Source organism: Parathielavia appendiculata (genome assembly GCF_033297405.1).
Source record: "Parathielavia appendiculata strain CBS 731.68 unplaced genomic scaffold N657scaffold_36, whole genome shotgun sequence".
NCBI lineage: Eukaryota > Fungi > Ascomycota > Sordariomycetes > Sordariales > Chaetomiaceae > Parathielavia > Parathielavia appendiculata.
The window spans coordinates 12,579-34,642 of record NW_026944255.1 but is presented as its reverse complement, the minus strand read 5'-3'; the positions used below and the strand labels follow the sequence as shown (position 1 = coordinate 34,642).

The window sequence follows — 22,064 nt, the reverse complement described above, 5'->3', positions numbered from 1 at the left end:
GCGGTAAACTTACATACTTACCGAACATACATACTTACCGAACATCTAAGCGTATCGGCAAGGCACCTACATAATCATCGAACCGCCCCATCGGTGGGGAGGCAAGCCGAGTGGCCGTTTACCCCTGAAATGCTTGCTTTGCCACTCTGCTCTGCCGGCACTGAGGGGCGTGTGGGGTTACGCTGATCGAGGAAGCAGACGCGAGAGACACGAGGAACACGAGAAACACGAGCTCAAGTCTTCTAGCCTTAACCCAGGGATATAACACGAGTGTAGGTATATTAAATCCTGACTTCGGCCAGTAACTGAAGAGCACTAGGTGAATCTGAAATCCTTAACTTACTGAGTTTCGTGGTGTTTCGAAGATGAAGTCCTTCATCTTTTTGCTCGGCTACCTTGCCTGCTTTGCCCGCTGCGTCCCAACCCACGACCCGGGAGCACGCGACTACGAAGGGACTGAAATTCCCAACTGGCATCCTCCTCGCCCAAACGACTGTAAGTCCCTCGACGGTTCAGATCATTTGATATTTTTGGATGTGCTTCTTGAGTACTCGAACTATGTCGGAACCTTCTTGTGTGCTCATACAGCATCCACGTAGTCCGCGGCCCCTGCCCTATGATGAATACCCTCGCCAACCACGGTATCCTGCCACGCGACGGTAGGAACATCACCAGAGAGGTTATCGTCAAGGGGATGAAGCAAGCCCTCAACTTCGACTCTGCCCTCGCAACCATCATGTTCGATCAGGCCGTCATCGCCAACCCCGAGCCTAACGCCACCTACTTCACGCTGTGCGTCCCTCTCCAACCCTAGGGGCTCTATCAGTTGCAGTGGATCTTGCTGACACCGGCTGGGAAACAGCGATCACCTGAACCGGCACAACGTGCTCGAGCACGACGCCAGCCTGAGCCGTACCGACGCCTTCTTCGGCAGCAACCGCGTCTTCAATCAGACCATCTTCGACCAGACGCGGCGCTACTGGCCCGAGCCCGTCATCACGGCAGCGCACATGGCCAACGCCAAAGTGGCGCGCCAGATCGACTCCAAGGCGTTCAACCCGACCTACCGGTTCACAGACGCTGTCGAGCGCTTTAGCCTGGGCGAGATGGCGGCGCCGTTTGTCGCGTTTGGAGATCTGGAGAAGGCTACGGTGAATCGGACGTTGGTTGAGTACTTTTTTCGTGAGTGCATTTCAACTCTAGTCAAAAGCTTACTTCATGAACACCACGGAGTCCTGGACTGTGCTAATTCGGGGGTATTTCCTGCCTTACTAGAGAACGAACGGCTGCCGACGGAGCTAGGGTGGCGTGTCAGGGACGAGGTCGTCCAGGTTGAAGCCATTTTGAGAATCTCGGACTTGATTGGCAAGGCCACCGGCTTGTTGACAGTGGATGAGTCTGCCGGTAACGGCACGACAAAGAAGCTGCCGAGGGGATTCCACGCCGGTGTGCGAAGCGAGTTGTGACGCCTCAAGCCAGGCAAGGTAATGGAGAGATGATGTTGAGATGCTGAGTCTGGTGGAACCACGATCATAATTAGGTTCTTCAAGTTTTGCAGCAGGTATTGCCGGGGTGGGAGGCTGTAGTGTTATGGGGGTTGGCTATGCAATCCTGAAAATGAGAGATGCCCGATTGCTTTGAGCTACACGTAACTAACCCCGTCGGCTCCGATGGAGGTTGTCGGACATCATTACACTCAACTGAGTACACGTGGAATGGGATGAAGAACAGAAAGAACTTGAATGAAGCCTTTGGAGGCTCAAAATTCCTCCGTCTGACAATCGGAGTTCTTGGCGTTTCTTGGCTTCGCTGGGAACGCTGGTTGCATTCAAGCCAGCTCTGAGAAACGCGTCCTGTTTCGTAACCCCACGAGCCTGCAAAGTCGTTGATTACTCAACTGGTTTACCTTGGCGAACTTTCCAGACGTTGCCAAGTCAAGGTCCGCGACGAGTCGTAGACACTTCGGTGTTCACTAATCCCACGAAGTGCAGTAGAGTTTGCTTCTTGGTTGAACTCTTTGAGCCCACGTGCAATTTCACCGTCGATGACGAGGTCAGCGATGTTGAAGTCGTAAGCTCTGCAGTGGACTGCCTGGTCAGATCATTCAGTTAGGACGACTAATGGGATAGGAGGGGTGGAGGTGATCATCGGGCCGAGCTACCGTATGTGGCAACAATGATATATATGTCATTGCCCTTCCTCAGAGTCTGTGGTATCCAGTATCCCAAGTTCCAACACAACAGCCAAATCACCTCAGCTTCATCAGCATCAGCAGCGCGCAACGTCAAATTTGACACTTCATCCGACTCGACCCTCACAAGATGCATATCACGGTAGTGCCCGCTTCCCCCAAGACCGGCCAGGCGACCATCCGCAGCCTGCTCGCCGACCCTTTCAACCCCACTGTCAGGGCTTACTACCGCGATTTGAGCAAAGTCCCTTCCGAGCTCAAGTCCAATCCGCGCTTCGAAGCCGTCAAGGGCGACGTCGAGGACGCCGGCAGCCTCGACTTCTCAGGCTCGGATGCCGTCTTGAACATCACCCCGCCCCTGTACGAAGAAAAGGATATCATTGCCCATGCTCGCCTGGTGTCGGAGAATGTCAAGGCTGCTGTCAAGAAAGCCGAATCCGTCAAGCGGCTTGTGCTTTTGTCGAGCGTCGGCGCCCAATATGCCCACGGCACTGTCAGCTTGTATTCACATGTTGCTGATTGGTTCAACACAACTGACAAAGTCCGTACAGGGCGAGATCCTGACGAACCACGAAGCCGAAGTCGTGCTCAAGGACGCCGCACCCGAGGTTGTCTTTGTCCGATGCGCCTATTTCATGGAGAACTGGGCAACGGCTCTTGAAACACTGCCTCAGGGCTTCTTCTTCACGACGCTTACGCCGCTAGATCATGCCCTGCCCATGGTACTCACATCCCTCTATAACTAGTAGTATCCGGTGCGATAATTTGAAACCTCTTGACTGACATGACAATCCAGATCGCAGTCCAAGACATCGGGTCGACCTGTGCCGCCGAGCTCCTGGCCACGGGCACCGCGCTGCCCTCGAGCCCGCACATCTTTGAGCTTCACGGCCCTCGCGCCTACACGTCGGCAGACGTGCAAAAGGCGTTTGAGGAAATGCTTGGCAAGAGCATCGAGATGCGGTCTGTCGAGAAGTCTGGTCTGCACGACTTTTACGCCGCCGTGTTTCCGCCCGGCGTGGCGGCGCACTTTGCCGAGATGAACAAGAGCTACCTCGAGGGCGGCATCTTGTATGAAGATCCGCAGCCGACGCCGGGCGAGAAGAGGTACGGCAACACGGAGCTGGTCGACGTCTTTCGGCAGATGCTGGGCGCTGGAGAATCGCCCTGAAGAGCGGTAGCCTGGGCGCGGGGAAATGGGCGGTTAAGTCCATGTTTTGGTGGGATAAACTGGCGATGGTGCGGCAGCTTCAATGCCATTTGACTGCTGTGGTTTGGTAATGAAGGGCTTTGGTCAAAAAATGGGTCACATTTGGAATTCTGCAGTAGTTAACTAACGGTATCTGTAACTATCCGTACTTCACGGGCATTGCCTGATTCAAAGTTGCCGGATAGGAGACCTCGATCTCACCGTCCAATCTATCATCAAAAAAAGAAAGGGAAAAAAAGGAATCTCAGTTCTGTATGAAGGGACTTTGAAGCTATTCTACGCAAAGCCGGACAGATTTCCCTGCCAACACAACTTTTTGAGCTCCAGGTTGCTAGATACAATCTGGAGTGTAGCCGTCAACCCTAACCCGGATATTTGGTCGCGGAAACTGTTCAAAACTCCCCGCGTCTCATGACGTGATGGCGCGTGACTCCTCGGACATGACACCTCACCACCACACCGGATTATCGCAACGTTGCCCCCAGCCGAAGCATACATGGTCATCGGTTTTGCCAATCATTGTTCGACCGCTTCAGCGAGGACCATTGTCGCGGAACTAAACGGGAGTGCTGAGGATTGGAGCAACTGAACGCACTCGAATCCCAATTTCCGGTCGAGAGTCGCACAGCGAAACCTTGAAAACGCCACATTGGAACTGCGGCACTTTAACAATGTCATCGACGACCCCAATACCCGCGACGATGAGGGCCTGGCAGTACTCGAGCGCCACGGGTGGCATTGAAAGGAACCTCGCCCTCCATGATTCGGTCCCGCTGCCGAGGCTACTAGGGGACTCGGAGCTCCTCATCAAAGTCGTCGCGGCAAGCATCAACCCGGCCGACTACAAAGTTCCCGAGTTGGGCATCATCGCTCGCGCCGTTATTCGCACCCCCGCAACGCCTGGCATGGACTTTTGCGGGCGCGTCGTGCAGACCGCGAGGACCGTCGATGAATTCGCCATCGGAGACCTGGTCTTTGGCCGCCTCGACCCGCAGCAGCACGGCACCCTGGGCGAATATATCGTCGCTCCAACCAAGGCGTGCGCTCACGTGCCTGACGGAGTGACCCCGGATGAGGCCGCGGCCGTGGGAGTGGCGGGCATCACCGAGTATCGTAAGCCGTCCTTGCTTTTACTCACCTGGCCTTGCTACTTGAGCTCAATACACACCATGGGAGCATCACAGCTAAAGGGGGGGAAAATTTGACTGCAAAATAGAATGTATTGCCCCTAACGTCGAAGCGGGCTACAAGATTCTGATCAACGGCGGCTCGGGCGGCACGGGCACGTTCGGCATCCAGATCGCCAAAGCCCTCGGCTGCCACGTCACAACGACATGCTCCCCCACCAAGGCCGACCTCTGCCGCTCGCTCGGAGCCGACGAGATCATTGACTACACTATGACCGACGTGTCCCGGGCCCTCAAGGCCAAGGGGCAGGTCTTCTCCCTCGTTGTCGACAACGCAGGCGTGCCCGAAGACCTCTATAAGGCCGCCGACGACTTCCTCTTGCCGGACGGCAGGTTTGTCCAGGTCGGGGGGCCGATGAGCCTGAACGCGCTCAAGACGGTCACGTCGAGGCTGCTGCGGCCCGCCTTTCTGGGCGGTGGCAAGCGCAAGTACCAGATGTATAGCATGGGGTACAGCCAGGCCGACTTGAAGCAGTTGGGCCAATGGATTGCCGTGAAGAAGATCAGGGTCGTTATTGAGGAGACGTACGAGTTTGCGGATGTGCCGAGAGCGTTTGAGAAACTGAAGACGGGGAGGAATGCTGGCAAGTTGGTCGTTCACGTTGGGAAGTGAGGCGTCGGGGTCGAAGGCTAAGCTGTACGCTGTGAAGGGATATCGCATGCACAGTCCAACATCCCGGAAAGCTTCAAAGATTATTATTCCTACACCGCTGTGCCCTAGGGCGTGCCGGACCTTCAACAACTTACTATACAGGAAAACCGCGCCCTCGTGGGCCGGGTGAAAAACCTATATCGACAATCAAGGAAACGATCAGTGTATGATCCTGCAAATACAAAGTGAGAAGGCCTCTTGGCCCTTCAAAGATTAACATCGTCGCTGAATGCGGATATTGCTACAATACACGTAGGTGTAAGTGATGCTGCCAGGAGGTAGCTCAATTACGTCACCCAACTCTGTCCCGTAACGCTCGCACAGTAATGTTGTCCGGCGTCCGAGCCTAAGATACCTTTCGTTAATCATAGAGATTTGAAAGTCGTAGTCTCTCCGAAGAGCTTAAGCCCTGGAATATAGTACTTTAAGTCGCCCTATAGGAGGTTGCGGAAGAGGTTGACGGTGTCAGGACCCGAGGTCCTGTTGGGAGTAAATGTCAGAGTGAAGAGGTGCGAGCAATGGGCGACAGCACTGATCAGCGTGGTGGTGGTCTGTGAAAGACTAGTCGATTGGGAACCACACTGAACTCTGAACCCTCCCTCCACCTGACCCCTCTCCTCCCTTCTTATCTTCTGCCCTAGAATCGCAACCTTCTTCCTGAACCCTTCCCGCGTACTGAAACATGTCAGGCTGATTGCTTGCAGGCTGCTCTTACATCGCTGAGACACAGTTGAGACATCCCCTAGCTCTACTGCCCTGCTTCCACCCCACTTGACGGCAGCGCTGGAAATAGAAGTCGCCAAGTTTAAGTCATCCCTGGTCCTGACATGTGCCCGCAGAGGGCGGGCTTTGTCATTATCACGGGACCCGTCAGCCTTCTGATCTAGGGGTACCCGTCAACCTATTGGCTCCCCATCTCAAGACTTTGCTTCTATAACGCAGGTGAGTTAGAAAGACTGGGTTATTAACCATTCGAAGTGGACTCTGACTACTGAGCCATGCGATGTCTACCAAGTCTAGTGGCGCCGGTGAGTATGCATGTTACAGAAACTATACCTTGTTTTCAGGCCAAACCGCTCGCCATCTACAACACACTATCCCCTTGTCCTTGGACCAACAGATCAAACGCTTCAACCACAACCCTCCTGTCAACCTCCAGCCCCTTCCCACGCCCGACTCCCCACGCATACCTCCCCTCGTCCCTCGTCGCCTCCCTAACCATCTTCCTCGTATCCTTATGTACCAACGACCTCCCACTCAGGTACAACCCCTGCCCCGAAAGCGCCGCCAACCCCAGCACACCAGACGAGACCTTGGTGCCCATATTCAGCAACCCGACACCCGCCCCCTTGGCTGCGCCCAAGGCCCCTTCTTTCCTGGCCCCCTGCACCGGCTTCACGACGAGCCCCCCGAACCCCTCGACGAGGCCGTGCACAAAGTTTTTGCCCGCTGCTGCCCCACCCGACTTCCAGTCGGTCACGCGGCCCGGGTCGTACACGTCGCCGCCGTAGAGCCGCGGCGCGTTGCGCAGCCCTTCGGACACAGCGAGCGGCATGTCGAGGTACATGCCCTTGGTCCAGTGCTTGAAGAAGTTGCCCACGCCCGAGGCACAGCCGAGGAACGCTGTTGTGGTGCGGCTTTGCTCCTCCTTCTCCTCTTTGGTTTGGTAGGTGGTGGAGTTTTCTGGTGGGGGGAGTTCGAGCGCGGCGGGTCGGCCGTAGATCATCAATTTCTCCGCGAAGTCGTTCTTCTGATGGTGGGTTGTTGGGAGCGGGGACGGGTTTCTGCTGTGATGCGGATCGGCACCACCGTGGTGACCTTCTGCCGTTGCCGGGCGACTCCTGGGAGGTCTAGTAAATGCCTGGATGGGCTTGACGACAATGTCGGCTGCCGACGTTACCATGGCCGCGCTTGTGACTGCAAGGGACGACGCTGCGGCTGTGACCGGGTCCCATCTTTTGAGGTCGATGTGTATCGGCTTGATTTGGTATCTGCTAGCATGAAAGTTGTCAATCAGCAAGAGTTTGTTTATGCGTGAGTTCCCAAGTGCACACTCACCGCTTCAAGTTATGTGGCTTCACCTTTTCCTCAGCGACAAGAATCTCGGCTACCTCTTTGGATATCTTGACGGGCCTGCGGCGCCTTTTCGTCTTCAGAGACCACGCTGCAACGAGATGTGGCATGACGTCGCAGCGCATCTTCTCCAACGGAAGGTTTGCGTGGAATGAGGCGACGGCGCGAGCAACGCCGTTTTCGGACCGCATCTGTCTCGCCATTCTCCGCGCGGCATCGGATGCCTCCGGACTGAGGCAGAAGCGTATCGCCTCGGCAAGGTTCGTAGCATTCAGTTTCTTTTGAGGAATCGGGGACGGACCGGCGCCCGCCGCGGCCACCATGTCGCCCCAGAACGGCTGACTATTGGGGACACAAGTCAGCATACTAGGCATGGATAGAGATGTAGAAAGGTTACTGACTCGCCAAAGAAGGGAACAACTACGGTTGGCCTGCCGTTCAGGAGGCCACAGGCCGTGGTTCCGGCGCCGCCGTGATGTATCACGGCCGAGACACGCTGAAACAACCATTCGTGCGGGCAATCCCCCAGATAGAAGACGTTGGCCCCTAGGTCTAACGTTCGGTTACCACCCAGCTTGCTCCAGCCTCGAGAGATGATGGCCCTGACGCCTGTGGACCGGACCGCCTCGAGCAACGTGTTTGTGAGTGCCTCCGCGTCGTCGATGACAATGCTGCCAAAACCAATGTAGATTGGTGGTGTCCCAGCGTCGAGAAACTTAGCTAGCTCGGGATCCGGGTTGAAGGAGGGGGGGTCCCGAAAGAAGAATCCGCAGACATCTTTCATGGTGGATCAGCACGGAAAGTCGACACAGTCGGTATCCATATTAACTCACCGATATGAGCCGGCCAATCATCCGGCTTCGGTACCAGCGCCGGGGACCAGCAGTAGGTAAAGGGAACTTGGAGTGTTTCGGCCAAGCCCGGTCCTTCGGAGAAGGGAACGGGCTGAAGATCCAAGGTTTCCCTCCATTTGTTGATGATGTCGCCCAGTCTAGGTCCCAGTAACGTTACCAGGCAAGCTGTTAGTCAGGAGGATTCGATATCTGGAACTCAAGCACCGAACTCGACTCACCCTTGCCAAGTCAACCACTCAACCGCCTTGAAAGACACGTGGTTGGCCACCTCCCGTGGGATACCCAAATCTTCGTTTCCCTTCAGGTTCGCCAGCGGATGGCAGAAGCGTCTTGTGCTGGTCCACGGCATGGTGAACATGAGGTGCAGCGGCACGCCGAGGGCCTGGGCGCAGTGGACGTGGGCAAAGCTGGGTGGATTGGCGATGATGGCCTCGGCCACGAATGGCGTGTGCGTAGCGGGGTCCGGCTCGACACACGACCGCCAGAAGCCACCAAGCATCTCGGCCACCATCTTGCGCTTTTTGTGGACGTCGCCTGCCCGCAGGCTCCGCATGCTCGGCATCAGACCGGGGTTTTTGACCATGTAGGCCATCAGCTCGGCCGGGTCGCCGCCGACGGGGAAGAACTCGAGTCCCGAGGACCGGACGAAGTCACAGAACGTGTCGTGCGTGGCGAGGCGCACGCGGTGGCCGTGACGCCGCAGCTCCATCCCAAGAGCAACGAAGGGCTGTACATCGCCGCGGCTTCCAACGACCTGAATGACGATGTTCAGGCGGATGCTTTGCGGGCCTTCCTCGGTGTACTCGGGAGGAGGTGGAATATCTAATCTAGGCTTTGCTGGCGTGAAGTTGGGTGTGGACTCCGGAGGGACGAGGAGTGACAGTGTTCGGCAGAGACGTGATCCAAGATTGATGTCGACACGGCCATCGCCTGTCAGATGTTAGAGTTTTATAAAGATAATGGGCGGCTGCGGTCGCATGGCACCGGATTGAGGGGGTAATTCGGGCTTCTTACCAGTCGCCCACGCAGAGTCCTCGACTGGCTCTTTCATTATAGATTCTGACCTTGAAAGTGTAGGGCATGTATAGACTCTCCGGAAAGAATTGCGGATGAAGAAAGGAGGCCGAGATTGTTTCCGAGTCTCATATCCCATTCTCTTCGCCAGACGGCACTGAAGTCGTCTAAGCCACTGATGGGGCACACCATGGGCGACCACCCATGTTGGCCCCTGGCTCCAGTTGCCGCAAGTGACAAGTATAACCGTAGCGTTGCGGACCTTGCAGAGGATACAGGAAAACCTACCCGGACGAGGACCATACGTGTAGGCGTATTTCCGGGAAACTCTCGTACTCCCCGTATTTTAGTGGCTGTGATTGGTTCATTTGCGCTCTTTGAGTTCCGCCTTTTTCGCGTATCACAAATGCGAAAAAGGCGCCCCACCGCCCATACACCCGAGTTACCCCCACTCTAGTCCAAGGCTTGATTCTCAGCAGCGCCCAGCCAGTGCTTGAGAACGGAGTTTGCCGTTTCGGGAGGTGTGTGCTTTGGTAGATGGCCGACTATAATGACTCATGTCAACCGGAATCAGAGATCCTCTGGCAGCCGTGTTTCGAATTGGGATCGGCTCATGCTGCACCTGTGCACCGAGTACGCGGACGGGACTTCATGGTTGGCATCAGTCTTGAATTAGCTGCGGTGATCCGGAGGCCCTCGTGCTATCTTGGCGGAATCCAACCCATCTCTTCGGTCACCCAGCCCACCCAATGGCGATGCTCCTCGTCCAGCATGGCCCATGTCTTGTTCATCAAGTGGTCCGCCCAACCCTCCGCCCACCACTGGTTCTCGAGTTTCCTCAGCACGAGCAGACAATGCGCAAATATGACGACGGCTTCCTGCGGCGGTGAGGCGGCCTCGAGCAACGGGAGGAAGTTCCTTCCCTGCGTCCATTGCCAGATAAGAATGTCATAGGCTTCGATTTTGGTCCAGGCCGAACCCCCTGCCGCCGCTGCCAACGCTGATGCTGGTGATGCCGGTGTTCCATTTGTCAAGCTTAAGGCACCGTCAGACGGCGTCAGAATCAGGCCAAGCATGCGGCGAAGCTGCTGAATCATGTTGTCGTAGGTCGGGATGAGGTCAGGGTTGGTGCAGGTGCGGTGGATTGAGGATTGGAGGTCGGCCAGCAAGGTCGGGTCCCGGGGCGGTGTGGCCGTAAGGAACGGTCGCATGCGGCTCTTGCCATAGTCGAATAGGGGAGTCAGCGTACCGCGGTACTCCTTGGGATTCAGCATGTGCAGGATTGGTTCCATTCCATGAAGCAGACGCAACCAGTGGGGGATCAAGGGGCTCCCGGGTCCGAGATCAGCCTCGTTGATGGGACATCCCAATGCTGGAAGGAGATTTGTTAGCAACCTGGAGATATAATATGAAGAGTTTCTCAGCAACGGCGCACCATAGTAAACGGTCAGCATCGAAAACAGGTGGAATCTTTCGCACTCCTCAACCCTCAAGTCGGTCATCAGCTCGATGGCGACGGAGCTGGCGGCCTGATGGTGGTGCATGGCCCGCTCGAGGTAAAGAGTCTTCTTCTGCGGGCGATACCGAGACAGATGAAGAGCCGACACGGCTAGGATCGCCCGCATCAGATATTCACATTCGACGGCCATATGGACCGCCGTAGTCCGCAACATCTGCCGCACTGCCGGATCACTCGCGATGGTTGTGCAGGTATACGTGGTGAAGTTGTGCATGAGCTCGAGATCGATCAAGTTGAGATCGCATGTCGACGGCACTGACCCCTGAGGTTGAGACGGTGTCGACGATTCCCGGGGTGACTGCGCGGTTGTCGAATCGGCCAAAACCTGAGACTTGACAAAGTCACATGTCACGGCGTGTCTTTCGCAATTGCGACATGACGGCCTGCCTTCATCGCACTGCTAAATGTATCAGACAAGGTGAACAAGGACCTCGGGATGATTGGGAGTTGCTAAGAAACACCACTGGTAGTGGAACAACAAGAGAAAACAAGAATTCGGGATGAACTAAGACAACAGGAATATAGGTATATGGGCCAACCTTGATCCTACGACGCTTGCAAGTCCGGCATCCCGTCCGCGATTTCGCGTGAGAACGGCGATGCACCGTGACCGCGTTGGGTCGAACACGTCGGCTACTGTCCCTGTTGTCCTGTGGCCCATCTGTCGGGCAAGTCGCAGGAGCAGCATGTATAAGATTGCCACTATACGCATTGGGCGAGCGTCCCTCTGGTGTCGCCATTGGATGTGATCAAACCCTATCAGCAGGTTTTGCTGGGTGGCATCGATGGACTTCGTATCTAATGCGAAAACGAGACAGAAAACGAGTGGAATCGGTGGTGGGGCGGAATGCCCCTCTTCCGAATCCGAGATGTTGTGGCCACTCCGGTTCCACAATTTTCCGTCCCTAAACGCAATTTGCGACAAATGTTCTGAACTGGCACAAAAATTGGCCCTTCAACGCGTGATGTCATTAAATGGCTCCCCTATGAATTAGAATAGCTGGATCTCGGAACCAGCCTACACAAACCCCTTGCTGTAATCCTCACGGCCCGGCGGTGGTGCCAAACTTCCGGAACTCACGATACTCCCTGTAAGCCAGCATGCAAAGATGAACAGAGACGAGACTGCGCATAGTCAGCATTAGACGGCATCAACAGAACGAAAGAGTTGTGGACTCACAAGATGACGATCACCACGATGGCGCTGACCCAGGCCACGCCGCAGCTACTACCGCTGCAAAATTTCGAGATGCCCATGAACTTGAGGATGATGAGGGTGAGCCAGAAGACGGGCTCGATGCAATTGAGGATGCAGTTGGCCTTTAAGCTCTTCCATCTGGCGAATCGTCTCGTGTGCTCGGTGAGAAGTTGATACAAGATGATGATGATGGATTTGATGGACTAGTAGGTTGACCTCTTGCGTTAACCCCAATCTCAAGGCAAGTTATTAAACTCGCATAGACATCGAAGACTTACATAAACGATGCCCATGATGTCGGGCCGGGTGACGAAGGGAGCCAAGTTCATGTACACACCCGTAAGGATGAGCAACACAATGACAAGGACAAGCACGGAGATGTGGTCCCGCAGCTTCCATTTCAGGTCAAACATGCCGCTCAATTTGTGGTACATGAGGTGGTGTGTGTGTTCTTGATGAGAAGTCGGGGCTGGGGATGCAAACATGAAAAAGAGGTTCTGGTGCTTTTTGGAGCAAGCTTTCAATAAGTACTCTACTTTCCCCCTATTTGTCTCTCTTGATAATGTTTTCATCCTCCTCACCCGTCTGGTTTCATTTCCTCATTCCGAGTCCTCCATGTCCTGTATTGCTGAGAGGCTGAGCACGTCGTTCGCTTACCTCGTGTTTCTCGTGTTTGTGGGTTTGGCATGGCACGCACCAAGATAGCAGCCGCCAAATTTGACGGTGGCCACGTGTTTTTACTCCTCCACTTTTTCCTTTCCAGCTCCTCGACACCTCATCGCCGTGACTCGCAAGGATATCTCTTCCCTCAAAGCAGACCGACTTTCCACCACAGTCTCAAGAATTTTCCACGGTACGAGATCGGAATTTGTAACGCGAATCAACCGATTTTCAATGCTTGTGTCTTGCACTCGCCGATATTATATCGTCAAAACTGCTTCGTTGTTTTGTATCCGAAACTCCAAAACCTTATGTTACACAGTCCAAGTCCGAGGCATCATCCATTTCGAAAAATAAAGCCCTTAATTCTCAATTCCCTTTTCAATTCTCGACCGCTCGGCCAGCCGTTGCATTATGCCAACCACCGCAACTTAAATAATACACCCGCATTTCCTTCACTGTCATCCATATCAAATCGGCTAATCTATCGCGACTCCCCGGGCCAGAGGTCGTAGCCAAACGTGTCCTTCATGTTGACGAACCGGAAATGCTTCCCCCGGGCCACGGCCTCGACCGCGTTGAACTCCTCGTCGGTCAGGTCAGGCACTTGAAAGTTGCTCTCGATGCGGCTCGGCGTTGAGCTCTTGGGCAGCACCACGTAACCCCTCCGCAGGCCCCACGCCAGCAACACCTGCGCCAGGTTGTGCCCGCTGTGCTTGGCCACCTCGTTGAGCGTCGGGTCATCCCGCACCCGCTCGCCCGTCGACGGCACCTGGTTTTGCGACCCTAGCGGCGAATAGGCCGCCGGCATGATCTGGTTGTCGAAGCAGAACTGGACCAGCTCCGTGTTGGGCAGGAACGGGTGGATCTCGATCTGGTTGACGGCCGGCTTGATGCGCGCGAACCGCAGCAGCTTCTGCAGCCCCTCGATCGTCCAGTTGGACACGCCGATGGCCCTCGCCTTGCCGCTGTCGGCCAGCTCCTCCATCGCCCGCCACGTCGGCTCCGGGTTGTCGGTTAGCTCCCTGTTAACGACGTACTTGCCGTGCGGCCCGGTCCTGACGCTGTAGTCGTCGTTGCGCTCGGCCGCGATCGGCCAGTGCACGAGGAAGAGGTCGACGTAGTCAACCCTCAGCTTGGAGCACGAGTTCTGCAAACTCCACTTGACGTCCTCGGGCGCGTGCAGGTGGTTCCAGACCTTAGTGCAGATGAAGATGTCCTCGCGCTTGACGTTCGGGTTCTTGCCGAGGAAGTCGTGCACCGCGTCGCCGACCTCGTCCTCATTCTGGTAGAACCATGCGCAATCGAGGTGGCGGTAGCCGACTTCGAGCGCCTTGGTCACCGCCTTGTACGTCTCTCCCTTCTCTCCCTCGTTGGCGAACGTGCCGAAGCCGACAGCGGGGATCCTCACGCCATTGTTGAGCGTGTATGTCTTTGAGGAACCCGTGCCTGTGGTCATCTTGTATCGTCGGACAAACTTGTCTGGTCTGGCGTGAAAAAATGGGATGCAGTTGAGAGGGCGTTTGCTGATTAGAGGCTCAGAGACGGCAGCAACGATCTTCGTGTGAAAGCCCCTTGAAGCCGACTTTCTGGAATGATACCACGAATAAATTCCGCCCAACATGCTACCACTCAGAAGCCTGCCACCTTGGTAGTGTTCTCACGGCTCTGACGGCATCTTGGTTCGGATCTCGCGTTTGACATCTGCAAGACACTGCTGAGGTAATGCCAAGGGTCCAATTGCACGTCAAGAGCGGTTCCACATTGTGACGTTTAGAAGGGACTCTTGGCTCCACCGCGGATCTGAGGATCTTCGGTTGACAGCAGGGCAAGACAGGTTGCATGAAAAGTCTGGCGGCGGCGTTTCGATCGGGCCTTTGGAATTCTGGAATCCACTTCCAGGCTGAGTGGAGTTTGGATCTCCAACGCTTGAGTCATGAAGCGATCCCGTTTCCCCTGAGTATGGTTTTCGGCCGTCCTAGTGTACGCGGCTACACGCAGTACCGGATCGCATGGAATACAGGCAACGCGGCCGTTTCAGCAGCCAAGCTTGCCAAGGCCAGCGTATCTCCAAAGGTGCCGATAGAGCCGGATAGGCCCCGAAAGGGCGTCAACCAAGCCAGCGGAAATTTTGTGCGCCACGGCGGCGAACGACGCTGGCATGGGCTCCGCCAACGCCCCTCCAACTACACTCCCTTTTCTGCAATTTCTCAGTGGCTGGAGACCATGACGACATCGACATACGGGCTGCAAACGCCCATCGAAAGCTTCAGATTCCACCGCAGTTTGACGGAGCTTGCGTTTTACAGGGTTATGCAAATTCTGCCGATCGCCCCTGAGAATCTTGGCCGCCACAAGCAGGTACAAGCCTTACCTTCGGTCCCGATTTAGGAATCACGCGCGGAATCACCCAGAGCCGCAACACGGCATGTGAATATGGATGTACCATGCCATACGATGATGAAACGGATAGTCGGGCACCTCCCGTGGAGACACGGTGGAATTCTTCACAGCCACCACCCCATCATGTCGTCATGACGGAGCTTCGCTGGTGGGTATGTTGGAGTATTTGACACGGCCGCCGCTTGGATGAGACACGCGGACGGCCTCCAACTTGAGAAACCGAGCAGAGCATCAAGACATTGCAGACGAGTTCACATCCCGGACAGGGTTGTTCCGATGAGGTTTGGAAGATTCGCACCCTTCCTACTGGATATAAGGTTTTGCTTCATCTCGACAGACACTTAAAACTTTCGAAACCACAAACCTCCAACCCAATCTGATCAAGTGCTCTCTTTATCTTTTCCTGCCCATTCAGTCATCATGTCGAAGCCGGGATTCAAAGACGTCGACTTTGGTGCCACACCAGAGAAGCAAATGGACACTCCGCCAGATTCCCCTGAGAAGACGACACACCCCAAGTCCTTCCCCATTCAACGCAAGAAGCCGGATAACATCTGCACCAGCCACGCGGTCCATTCCAGACAAGACAACCTAGGCGAAGGCCACAAACGGAACGTGAGCTGGGCCGGCCTCGGACACGATCTTAGCATCCCGATATCACCCACCTCCCACAACACCATCGAGGTCCCGGCGCTGAGGTCTCCCGACGCAGACTCGACGCAGTTCTTCCACCACCTCTCGGGATCACCGTCCCTCAGAGAGCGGAGGGTGTCCCGCAATTCATTCGGCGCCTCACTGCCCATTCCAAAGTCCAAGAGGCAGTCACGGCTCAGTAGCGTCACATACCCTGCTGAGGTCAGAGAGGCGCTCATCAAGGATGGAAAACTTGGCGGCGCGGTGCAACCGTCACGCAACATCCTGACGTCGCAGGTGCAAGATGTACTCGCCCACAAGGTGGCGGCGGCCAAGAACATGGCTTTCGTCTTCGACATTGACGGCGTGTTGGTGCACGGAGATCGGCTCATCCCGCAGGCCAAGCGGACGCTCGAGATGCTCAACGGCGACAACGAGCTGGGCATTAAGATTCCGCACATCTTCCTGACTAATGGCTCAGGCAAGCCCGAGAAGGCGCGCACCGAGCAGCTGTCTAGAATCCTCCAGAACCCCATCAGCACAGAGCAGTTCATCCAGAGCCACACGCCGATGCGCGCCCTGGCCGAGTACTACCACACGGTCCTGGTCGTGGGCGGCGAGGGCTACCGGTGTCGCGAGGTCGCTGAGGAGTACGGCTTCAAGGACATCATCGTGCCGAACGACATCGTCGCTTGGGACCCGTCTATCGCGCCGTACCGCGTCTTCACCGACGCGGAGCGCGCGTCTTCGCGCCCGCGCGACTTCTCTCGGGTCAACATCGACGCCATCCTCGTCTTCTCAGACTCGCGCGACTACGCGACGGACATGCAGATCATTGTCGACCTGCTGCGGTCCGAGAAAGGGCGGCTTGGGACCCTCGCCAAGGATCCCGTGTCGCAGCGCATCCCCATCTACTTCTCGCAGGGCGACCTGCTCTGCCCGACCGAGCATCCGTTCCCGCGCATGAGCCAGGGCGCCTTCCGCATCGGCCTCGAGGCCATGTACAAGGCTCTGACGGGTGTCGAGCTGGAGCGCGTGGTCTACGGCAAGCCCGAGCTGGCGACGTACAAGTACGCCGACGAGGTCATCGCCTCGTGGATGGACGTCCTTCACGGCGAGGAGCGCGTGCCGCAGAACGTCTACATGATTGGCGACAACCCGGCCTCCGACATTGTCGGCGGCAACATGTACGGGTGGAACACCTGTCTGGTGCGCACGGGCGTGTTCCAGGGCGGTGACAATGACGACGAGAACCCGGCCAGCTTTGGCGTCTTTGACAACGTCTGGGAGGCCGTCACGGCCGCCTGCCGGAAGGAGCTGGGCGACGACTTTGGGTTCAAGTGGGATGAGCGCGTGGTGAACCCGGTGATGCACGACATGCATGCTGCGTCGGCGATTGAAGTTTGAGGCACACGGTCTGGCAATGGCGTTTGGGATGGGATTTGTCACGCGTATTCGGCTTGTAGGACCAGGAAGGAAAAAACAACAGGATAAATATCGAGATTACCTTTAGATACCAACCTCACAGCAAGTATACTGTGCTGGCTAGCTTTTCCTATCAATGTCACAACATATCATTATGGCCTTGGTCGATCATTCGCCTGGCGATGTGGATCATAAATTAGCTTTGTAGGAGCAGGTCTGAAACGTTGAACACTTAAGTACAGAATCCTTTCTGGTCTATGTGTACTACTGCTGCGCCATGTTTGATGAAGGTTTTCCTATATTCTCCCAGGTAAAATACTACTTACGCATTAAGCCCCCCCAAAAACACCTCCAGTTCCCTCAACGCGTCATAATCCCCATGAGGCAGAGCCCGCTTGAACCACACCCCCAGCTCAGTCAGACGGCACCGACAAATTGGAATCCTAGCCCTCTCGCTCTGCCCACCGCCCCAGACGGCCCAGCCCTCCCCGCGCTCCGTCCACCTCGTCAAGTCCGCATCGTTGATCCCCGCCGTGAAGAGATCAACCGCCGCCGCCTGAGCAGCCGCACCAACCGCAGCAGCAGCAGGATCGGAACCACCACTGGCAGGCAGACAGTCCGGGCAGGCGCTCGTCTGGGAAGCGTACGAGCAGACGACAATGGCGCTCACCAGAAGCCCCGGGATGGCGAGCGGGTTGGAGAGGAGGAGATGTCTCAGGCTACATGTACTGGATGTGGATGTGGATGTGAATTCGTGTGCAAGTGGCGGAAATAATTGATTGTTGACCGCATGTGCTTCTGCTTCTGCTGTAGCACCACTGGCAAAACGAAGGAGGCGTGCAATCTGCGAGGCACTGTACACGGCGGTACGGGCACACGGCGACGGCATCCACTTTCGCAGGCGTGCTCTCGGCTTCTGAGTGGCTGTCATGGCGGCGGCGGCGGCGGCGTTGGTGCCGTGGTGGTGAGCAAAGTGGCCGTAGATGATGCCACGGAGAACGATCAGCGGGGCGTGCATCTTGATGACGGACATGTGCCACAGGGTGAGGGTCAGGGGCGTGAAGGCCGAGTCCATGTCAGAAGCGCCGGTGATTATTGCTTGGCTTGAGGAGGCTGCTGTTGTTGTTGCTGTTGTTGTTGTCAAGTTCCAGTCATTCGGGTGCCCGCCGTCCTGGACCATCTTGGTGCACCATCGCCTCAAGTGGGCGCGCCAGAGGTCGATGGGCGCGCCGGGTAACAACTTGGTGACGATGTCGTCGGACGCGGCGCTGTGCGCCTCGCGCGCGGCCTCCCACACCCCGGTCTGCAGCGCGCACAGACCGAGGTGGTAGTCCATGCGGTTGAGGCGGTAGGGAAGCAGCTGGGACAGCTCGGAAGCGGCGTCACTGCCCGTGTCGGCGAGAGCGTCGCGCATGAGGTAGCCGAACAGGGCTCTTCCTCGCCCCGCGGGCTCGTCCCACTGCAACCTGCGCCGCTCTTCGTCGCTCGGAGACGCCCACAGTTGCGACGACTTTGGCAGTGGGATGCAGAACTCTTGGTAGCGTACCGAGGGCGGGTGGTCGAGTAGGACGCTGAGGTACGTGTCGATGCGGAGCACCGAGAATGCGAGCCTAAGCCTGTCAGCGAGGCTGCAAAATTGGACATTTAAGGGTACCTACCGATGGAGCTGCTCCTCGGCAAGCCAGAAGGTGAATGCACATTCCTCCAAGCGCTCGGGGAGGGTGTGACGGCCATGGAAGACTTCCAGGCAGCGGCAGGTCGAGACGAGAATGGTGTTGAGACGGACCGCGCGCGCCAGCATGCCTCGCTCACCCTGCCAGTCAGTTAGTGGGTGTGCTGGGTTTAACGTCGCGCGAACAGGAATTCCTCACTCGGCAGCAGATGGCATATATGACGCACAACAACAGGGCCTGCAAGGTGTGGAGCGACGGGGTTGAATCCTGTACCGTCCACTTGTCAGTCTGCCTTCCGAGAATCGCAAGTGCCGTCGCAAACACATACGAGTGAAGTGGCAGCAATGACCTCCTCCAATACTACAGAGGCCATCTGGACGTGATCCTCCCTCCCCGCGATCCAGCGGGAAAGCATAAGCATGGCTCCGAGAAGCAAGTCGGACGCATTCTCCAGCTCGAACGTGGGAACATGCAGAATCGGCCAGTACGGATGGATTTCGGCGAAGTATATCTGGACGAGATGACGACTGTTTGGCACATCTTGGCGGACCAGGGCGTGAAGGGCCTGGTTTGAGTAGGCGCCTTCTCTTGTTGGCGAGAGAGGGGTCTCCTCATCCGCAGCTATTGTTGATGCCTCTCCCGGCAATGTCCTGGGGGCAGGGGAGGGCGGGGTCGGCGTGTCGGCGAGGAGAGTCCACTCGGCCAGAGCCTGGGAAGGTGACTGGAGACGCGACACGGGATCAGGCGGCAATGATGAAGCAGAGAGCGGCCAGTGATGCTGTCCCTCAGACCACGCCGAGCCCAGCATGTCTTCGCCGTAGTTGGTGTCGCCTGTCGTCGGTGTACCACCTGCATTCGAACCTGCGCTCGTAGCTGGGCGGACGCAGGCAATGCCATTGGAGAGACAGGGCTGGCAGGGAGCGTCCCCGCCGCATTTGCGCTTCTGCCTGTGGCACGAGACACAGGCAGCCTTGGTCCGCCTGGATTGCTGTGGATGGAAGTCGATGTGCCGCTTCAGAACATCGCTAGTATGAGACTAATCAGTCCACAGAAGACAAAAATACGCACAGTTAAAGAGAGAAACGGGTGCCTCACCTCCTCATGTAGCGGCGCCCGCAAATTGGGCATTGATGCTGCGGCTGGGCGCCATGACACTTGATATGGCGCGTCAGGTGTTCCTTTCTGGTGAAGCGCCTGCCGCAGCCCGGGACACTGCACTCAAACACCCGTGAGAGGGACATTCCAATGTACGCTGGCAGGAGTGGATGGTGAGGATACTCCGTTTATCCACAGATTCTAATTCCTGTCGCCCACACGGCCCGGCTATGGTCACCCAGTGTGGTACCTGGTGGGGGACTAATCTCAATCGCGATGGCTCTGTGAGGATGGTTCGTGGGTTAGTCGAGTCGAGATGATGTGGGATGGTCCCAATTGTATGTAAGCGGGCGGCTATGTGGGATGGTCTATGGGTGTATTATTAAGGCACGGACGACGGGTGGACTAAGGTGTGGATTAATGTGGGATGGCGCATTCAGGCAGTCCAACACGTCCACTGTTCCCGATTGGCCAACTTTTGTTTTTGATTGCATCCATGATCCTACACCGGGGTTTAGTTTTGCCTGGATTCGCCAGGTTCCGTCAAAGCCTCGATATGGAATGTAGGAGACTGGGAGACCATTAATACCAGCCTCAGCGACCGTCAGTCTCTCGCTCACCACCGTACTCTAGAAGGTACTAACACATTTACTATCAGTGGACTCGGCCACCGGTAATATCCCACCCCGTGCGGCCACCCATCACACTCCATATTACATCATTAAAGCAACATGAGCGGGACGATCACAAGAGTCGCCCTAGCCGGAGTATGCCAACCCCTCTCGGTCTGCTGCCGTTGATGGAAATGTCGGACGAGAGTTAACTCTGCTTTCTTCTAATCTTGCAGGCGACCGGCAACCTCGGCCCCGCCATCCTCAAGCAGCTTCTCGCAGCAAACTTCCAGGTGACGGTCCTCACCCGCGCCAGCAGTACCACCACCACCACCAAGCACAGCTTTCCCCCCTCAGTCCGCGTCGCGCCAGTCGACTACGACTCGCTCGGCTCGCTAGTTGCCGCGCTCCGCGGCCAGGACGCCGTGGTCTCGACTCTCACCTCGGCGGCGCTCTCCAAGCAGCTGCTGCTAGTCGAAGCCGCCGCACAAGCGGGCGTCAAGCGCTTCATTCCCAGTGACTTCGGCTCCAACACGGTGCACCCCCGAGTCGCGGCGTTGCCATCGTACGCCGACAAGGTGGCCGTCCAGAAATCACTCCAGGCCAAGGCGGCCGCGGAACCGGGTGCGGCATCGCTGACATACACCATCGTGCTCAACGGGCCGTTCCTGGACTGGGGCCTGGAGGTGGGCTTCGTGCTGGACGTCAAGAACCGGCGCGCGACGCTTTACGACGGTGGCGACCGTGTCTTCAGCGCCACCACCCTGCCGACCGTTGGCAAGGCCGTCGCCGCCGTATTGCGGAAGCCCGACGAGACGCGCAACAGGGCCGTGTACGTGCACGACACGGCCACGACACTTCGGAAGCTGTACGACATGGCGCGGAAGGCGACACCCGGGGAGAAGTGGACGGAGGAGGTTGTCAGTGTGGACGGCCTCGTGGCGCAGGCTTGGGATGAGCTGACGAAGGAAAACCCTGATCCGGAGAAGTTTGTCATGAAGTTCATCAGTGCTGCGATTTGGGGCGAGGGCTATGGGGCCCACTTTGAGACGACGGATAATGAGCTGGTCGGTATCAGGGAGCACACCGAGGACGAGGTGCAGGCTGTTGTCCAACGCTATGTTTAGCGATAGGGTTTGGTAGATTCTTTATATCTTGACTGGATGAGGCAATGTAGCTAGCCTTTGCGGATGCCATTGAGGACTGGCGTGCAATGCTTATTGCATTACCAAGTTCTCAAGTCATCCTAGGAATTTAGGTTGCAATGTTATTTAGTTGCTTACCAGCCGGCCACTGACCCTGGGATCATACGTCCATGATTTGCATGGACTATCACTCGGGAATAAGTATGTTGAGGTCATACATGGTATTGCTTTCCTGTGTCAATGCAAACAGGAAATGGCCGCATCCATCGTCAGGTAGGACCAGACGAGTTCTGAAAACACCCATCATGGCATCATCCGAAATATTTCAAACTTCGGTCCCCGAAGCCGGCAATTTTCTTAACGGAGGCTGGTACTCTGCGAATCTTACCGGGCATGACTTCAAGTCATCTTAGTAATTCTGGTGATGCGTAGCTGCTCGTAAGCAACTCTCCCACATGTACCGAGCGGGATTACCGGATTAGGCAAGCACGTACATGCCTCTCAGCGACATCAGGAGGTTG

General features: G+C 56.4%; 9 protein-coding genes across 9 annotated transcripts; 5 read left to right on the top strand and 4 right to left on the bottom strand.

The window, feature by feature from the left end:
- Positions 1–102: 102 nt before the first annotated feature.
- On the top strand, positions 103–1,705 carry N657DRAFT_627749 (Cloroperoxidase). Its single transcript, XM_062790828.1, has 5 exons — positions 103–272; positions 320–495; positions 600–792; positions 863–1,182; positions 1,276–1,705. The coding sequence occupies exons 2-5, from the start codon at positions 366–368 to the stop codon at positions 1,464–1,466; spliced, it is 834 nt and encodes a 277-aa protein (XP_062642623.1). The 5' UTR covers positions 103–272; positions 320–365; the 3' UTR covers positions 1,467–1,705.
- A 210-nt stretch (positions 1,706–1,915) lies between these two features.
- N657DRAFT_650819 (NAD(P)-binding protein) lies at positions 1,916–3,617 on the top strand. The gene is made up of 3 exons (XM_062794028.1): positions 1,916–2,684; positions 2,743–2,913; positions 2,988–3,617. The coding sequence occupies exons 1-3, from the start codon at positions 2,322–2,324 to the stop codon at positions 3,360–3,362; spliced, it is 909 nt and encodes a 302-aa protein (XP_062642622.1). The 5' UTR covers positions 1,916–2,321; the 3' UTR covers positions 3,363–3,617.
- A 217-nt stretch (positions 3,618–3,834) lies between these two features.
- Positions 3,835–5,456, top strand: N657DRAFT_650818 (GroES-like protein). The gene is made up of 2 exons (XM_062794027.1): positions 3,835–4,514; positions 4,618–5,456. Exons 1-2 carry the CDS (start codon positions 4,073–4,075, stop codon positions 5,199–5,201), a joined length of 1,026 nt encoding a protein of 341 aa, XP_062642621.1. The 5' UTR covers positions 3,835–4,072; the 3' UTR covers positions 5,202–5,456.
- A 740-nt stretch (positions 5,457–6,196) lies between these two features.
- On the bottom strand, positions 6,197–9,601 carry N657DRAFT_325246 (glycosyltransferase family 1 protein). The gene is made up of 6 exons (XM_062786819.1): positions 9,182–9,601; positions 8,386–9,097; positions 8,147–8,304; positions 7,715–8,090; positions 7,299–7,655; positions 6,197–7,231 (listed from the first exon to the last, which is right to left on the bottom strand). The coding sequence occupies exons 1-6, from the start codon at positions 9,318–9,320 to the stop codon at positions 6,325–6,327; spliced, it is 2,649 nt and encodes an 882-aa protein (XP_062642620.1). The 5' UTR covers positions 9,321–9,601; the 3' UTR covers positions 6,197–6,324.
- Positions 9,602–9,882: 281 nt separating this feature from the next.
- Positions 9,883–12,332, bottom strand: N657DRAFT_582838 (uncharacterized protein; the record flags this gene model as incomplete). The annotated part of the gene is made up of 6 exons (XM_062789637.1): positions 9,883–10,553; positions 10,617–10,998; positions 11,240–11,402; positions 11,748–11,825; positions 11,881–12,101; positions 12,177–12,332. The coding sequence occupies 6 exons, from the start codon at positions 12,330–12,332 to the stop codon at positions 9,883–9,885; spliced, it is 1,671 nt and encodes a 556-aa protein (XP_062642619.1).
- Positions 12,333–12,827: 495 nt separating this feature from the next.
- On the bottom strand, positions 12,828–14,537 carry N657DRAFT_650814 (uncharacterized protein). The gene has a single exon (XM_062794026.1). The coding sequence runs from the start codon at positions 14,180–14,182 to the stop codon at positions 13,043–13,045; it is 1,140 nt and encodes a 379-aa protein (XP_062642618.1). The 5' UTR covers positions 14,183–14,537; the 3' UTR covers positions 12,828–13,042.
- Positions 14,538–15,381: 844 nt separating this feature from the next.
- Positions 15,382–17,143, top strand: N657DRAFT_605459 (HAD-superfamily hydrolase; the record flags this gene model as incomplete). The annotated part of the gene is made up of 1 exon (XM_062790190.1): positions 15,382–17,143. The coding sequence occupies one exon, from the start codon at positions 15,382–15,384 to the stop codon at positions 16,999–17,001; it is 1,620 nt and encodes a 539-aa protein (XP_062642617.1). The 3' UTR covers positions 17,002–17,143.
- A 150-nt stretch (positions 17,144–17,293) lies between these two features.
- N657DRAFT_694102 (uncharacterized protein) lies at positions 17,294–20,114 on the bottom strand. Its single transcript, XM_062797262.1, has 5 exons — positions 19,788–20,114; positions 19,021–19,717; positions 18,891–18,959; positions 18,678–18,832; positions 17,294–18,629 (listed from the first exon to the last, which is right to left on the bottom strand). The coding sequence occupies exons 1-5, from the start codon at positions 19,931–19,933 to the stop codon at positions 17,342–17,344; spliced, it is 2,355 nt and encodes a 784-aa protein (XP_062642616.1). The 5' UTR covers positions 19,934–20,114; the 3' UTR covers positions 17,294–17,341.
- A 209-nt stretch (positions 20,115–20,323) lies between these two features.
- N657DRAFT_627724 (NAD(P)-binding protein) lies at positions 20,324–21,656 on the top strand. The gene is made up of 3 exons (XM_062790827.1): positions 20,324–20,390; positions 20,446–20,554; positions 20,635–21,656. Exons 2-3 carry the CDS (start codon positions 20,519–20,521, stop codon positions 21,523–21,525), a joined length of 927 nt encoding a protein of 308 aa, XP_062642615.1. The 5' UTR covers positions 20,324–20,390; positions 20,446–20,518; the 3' UTR covers positions 21,526–21,656.
- Positions 21,657–22,064: the final 408 nt, after the last annotated feature.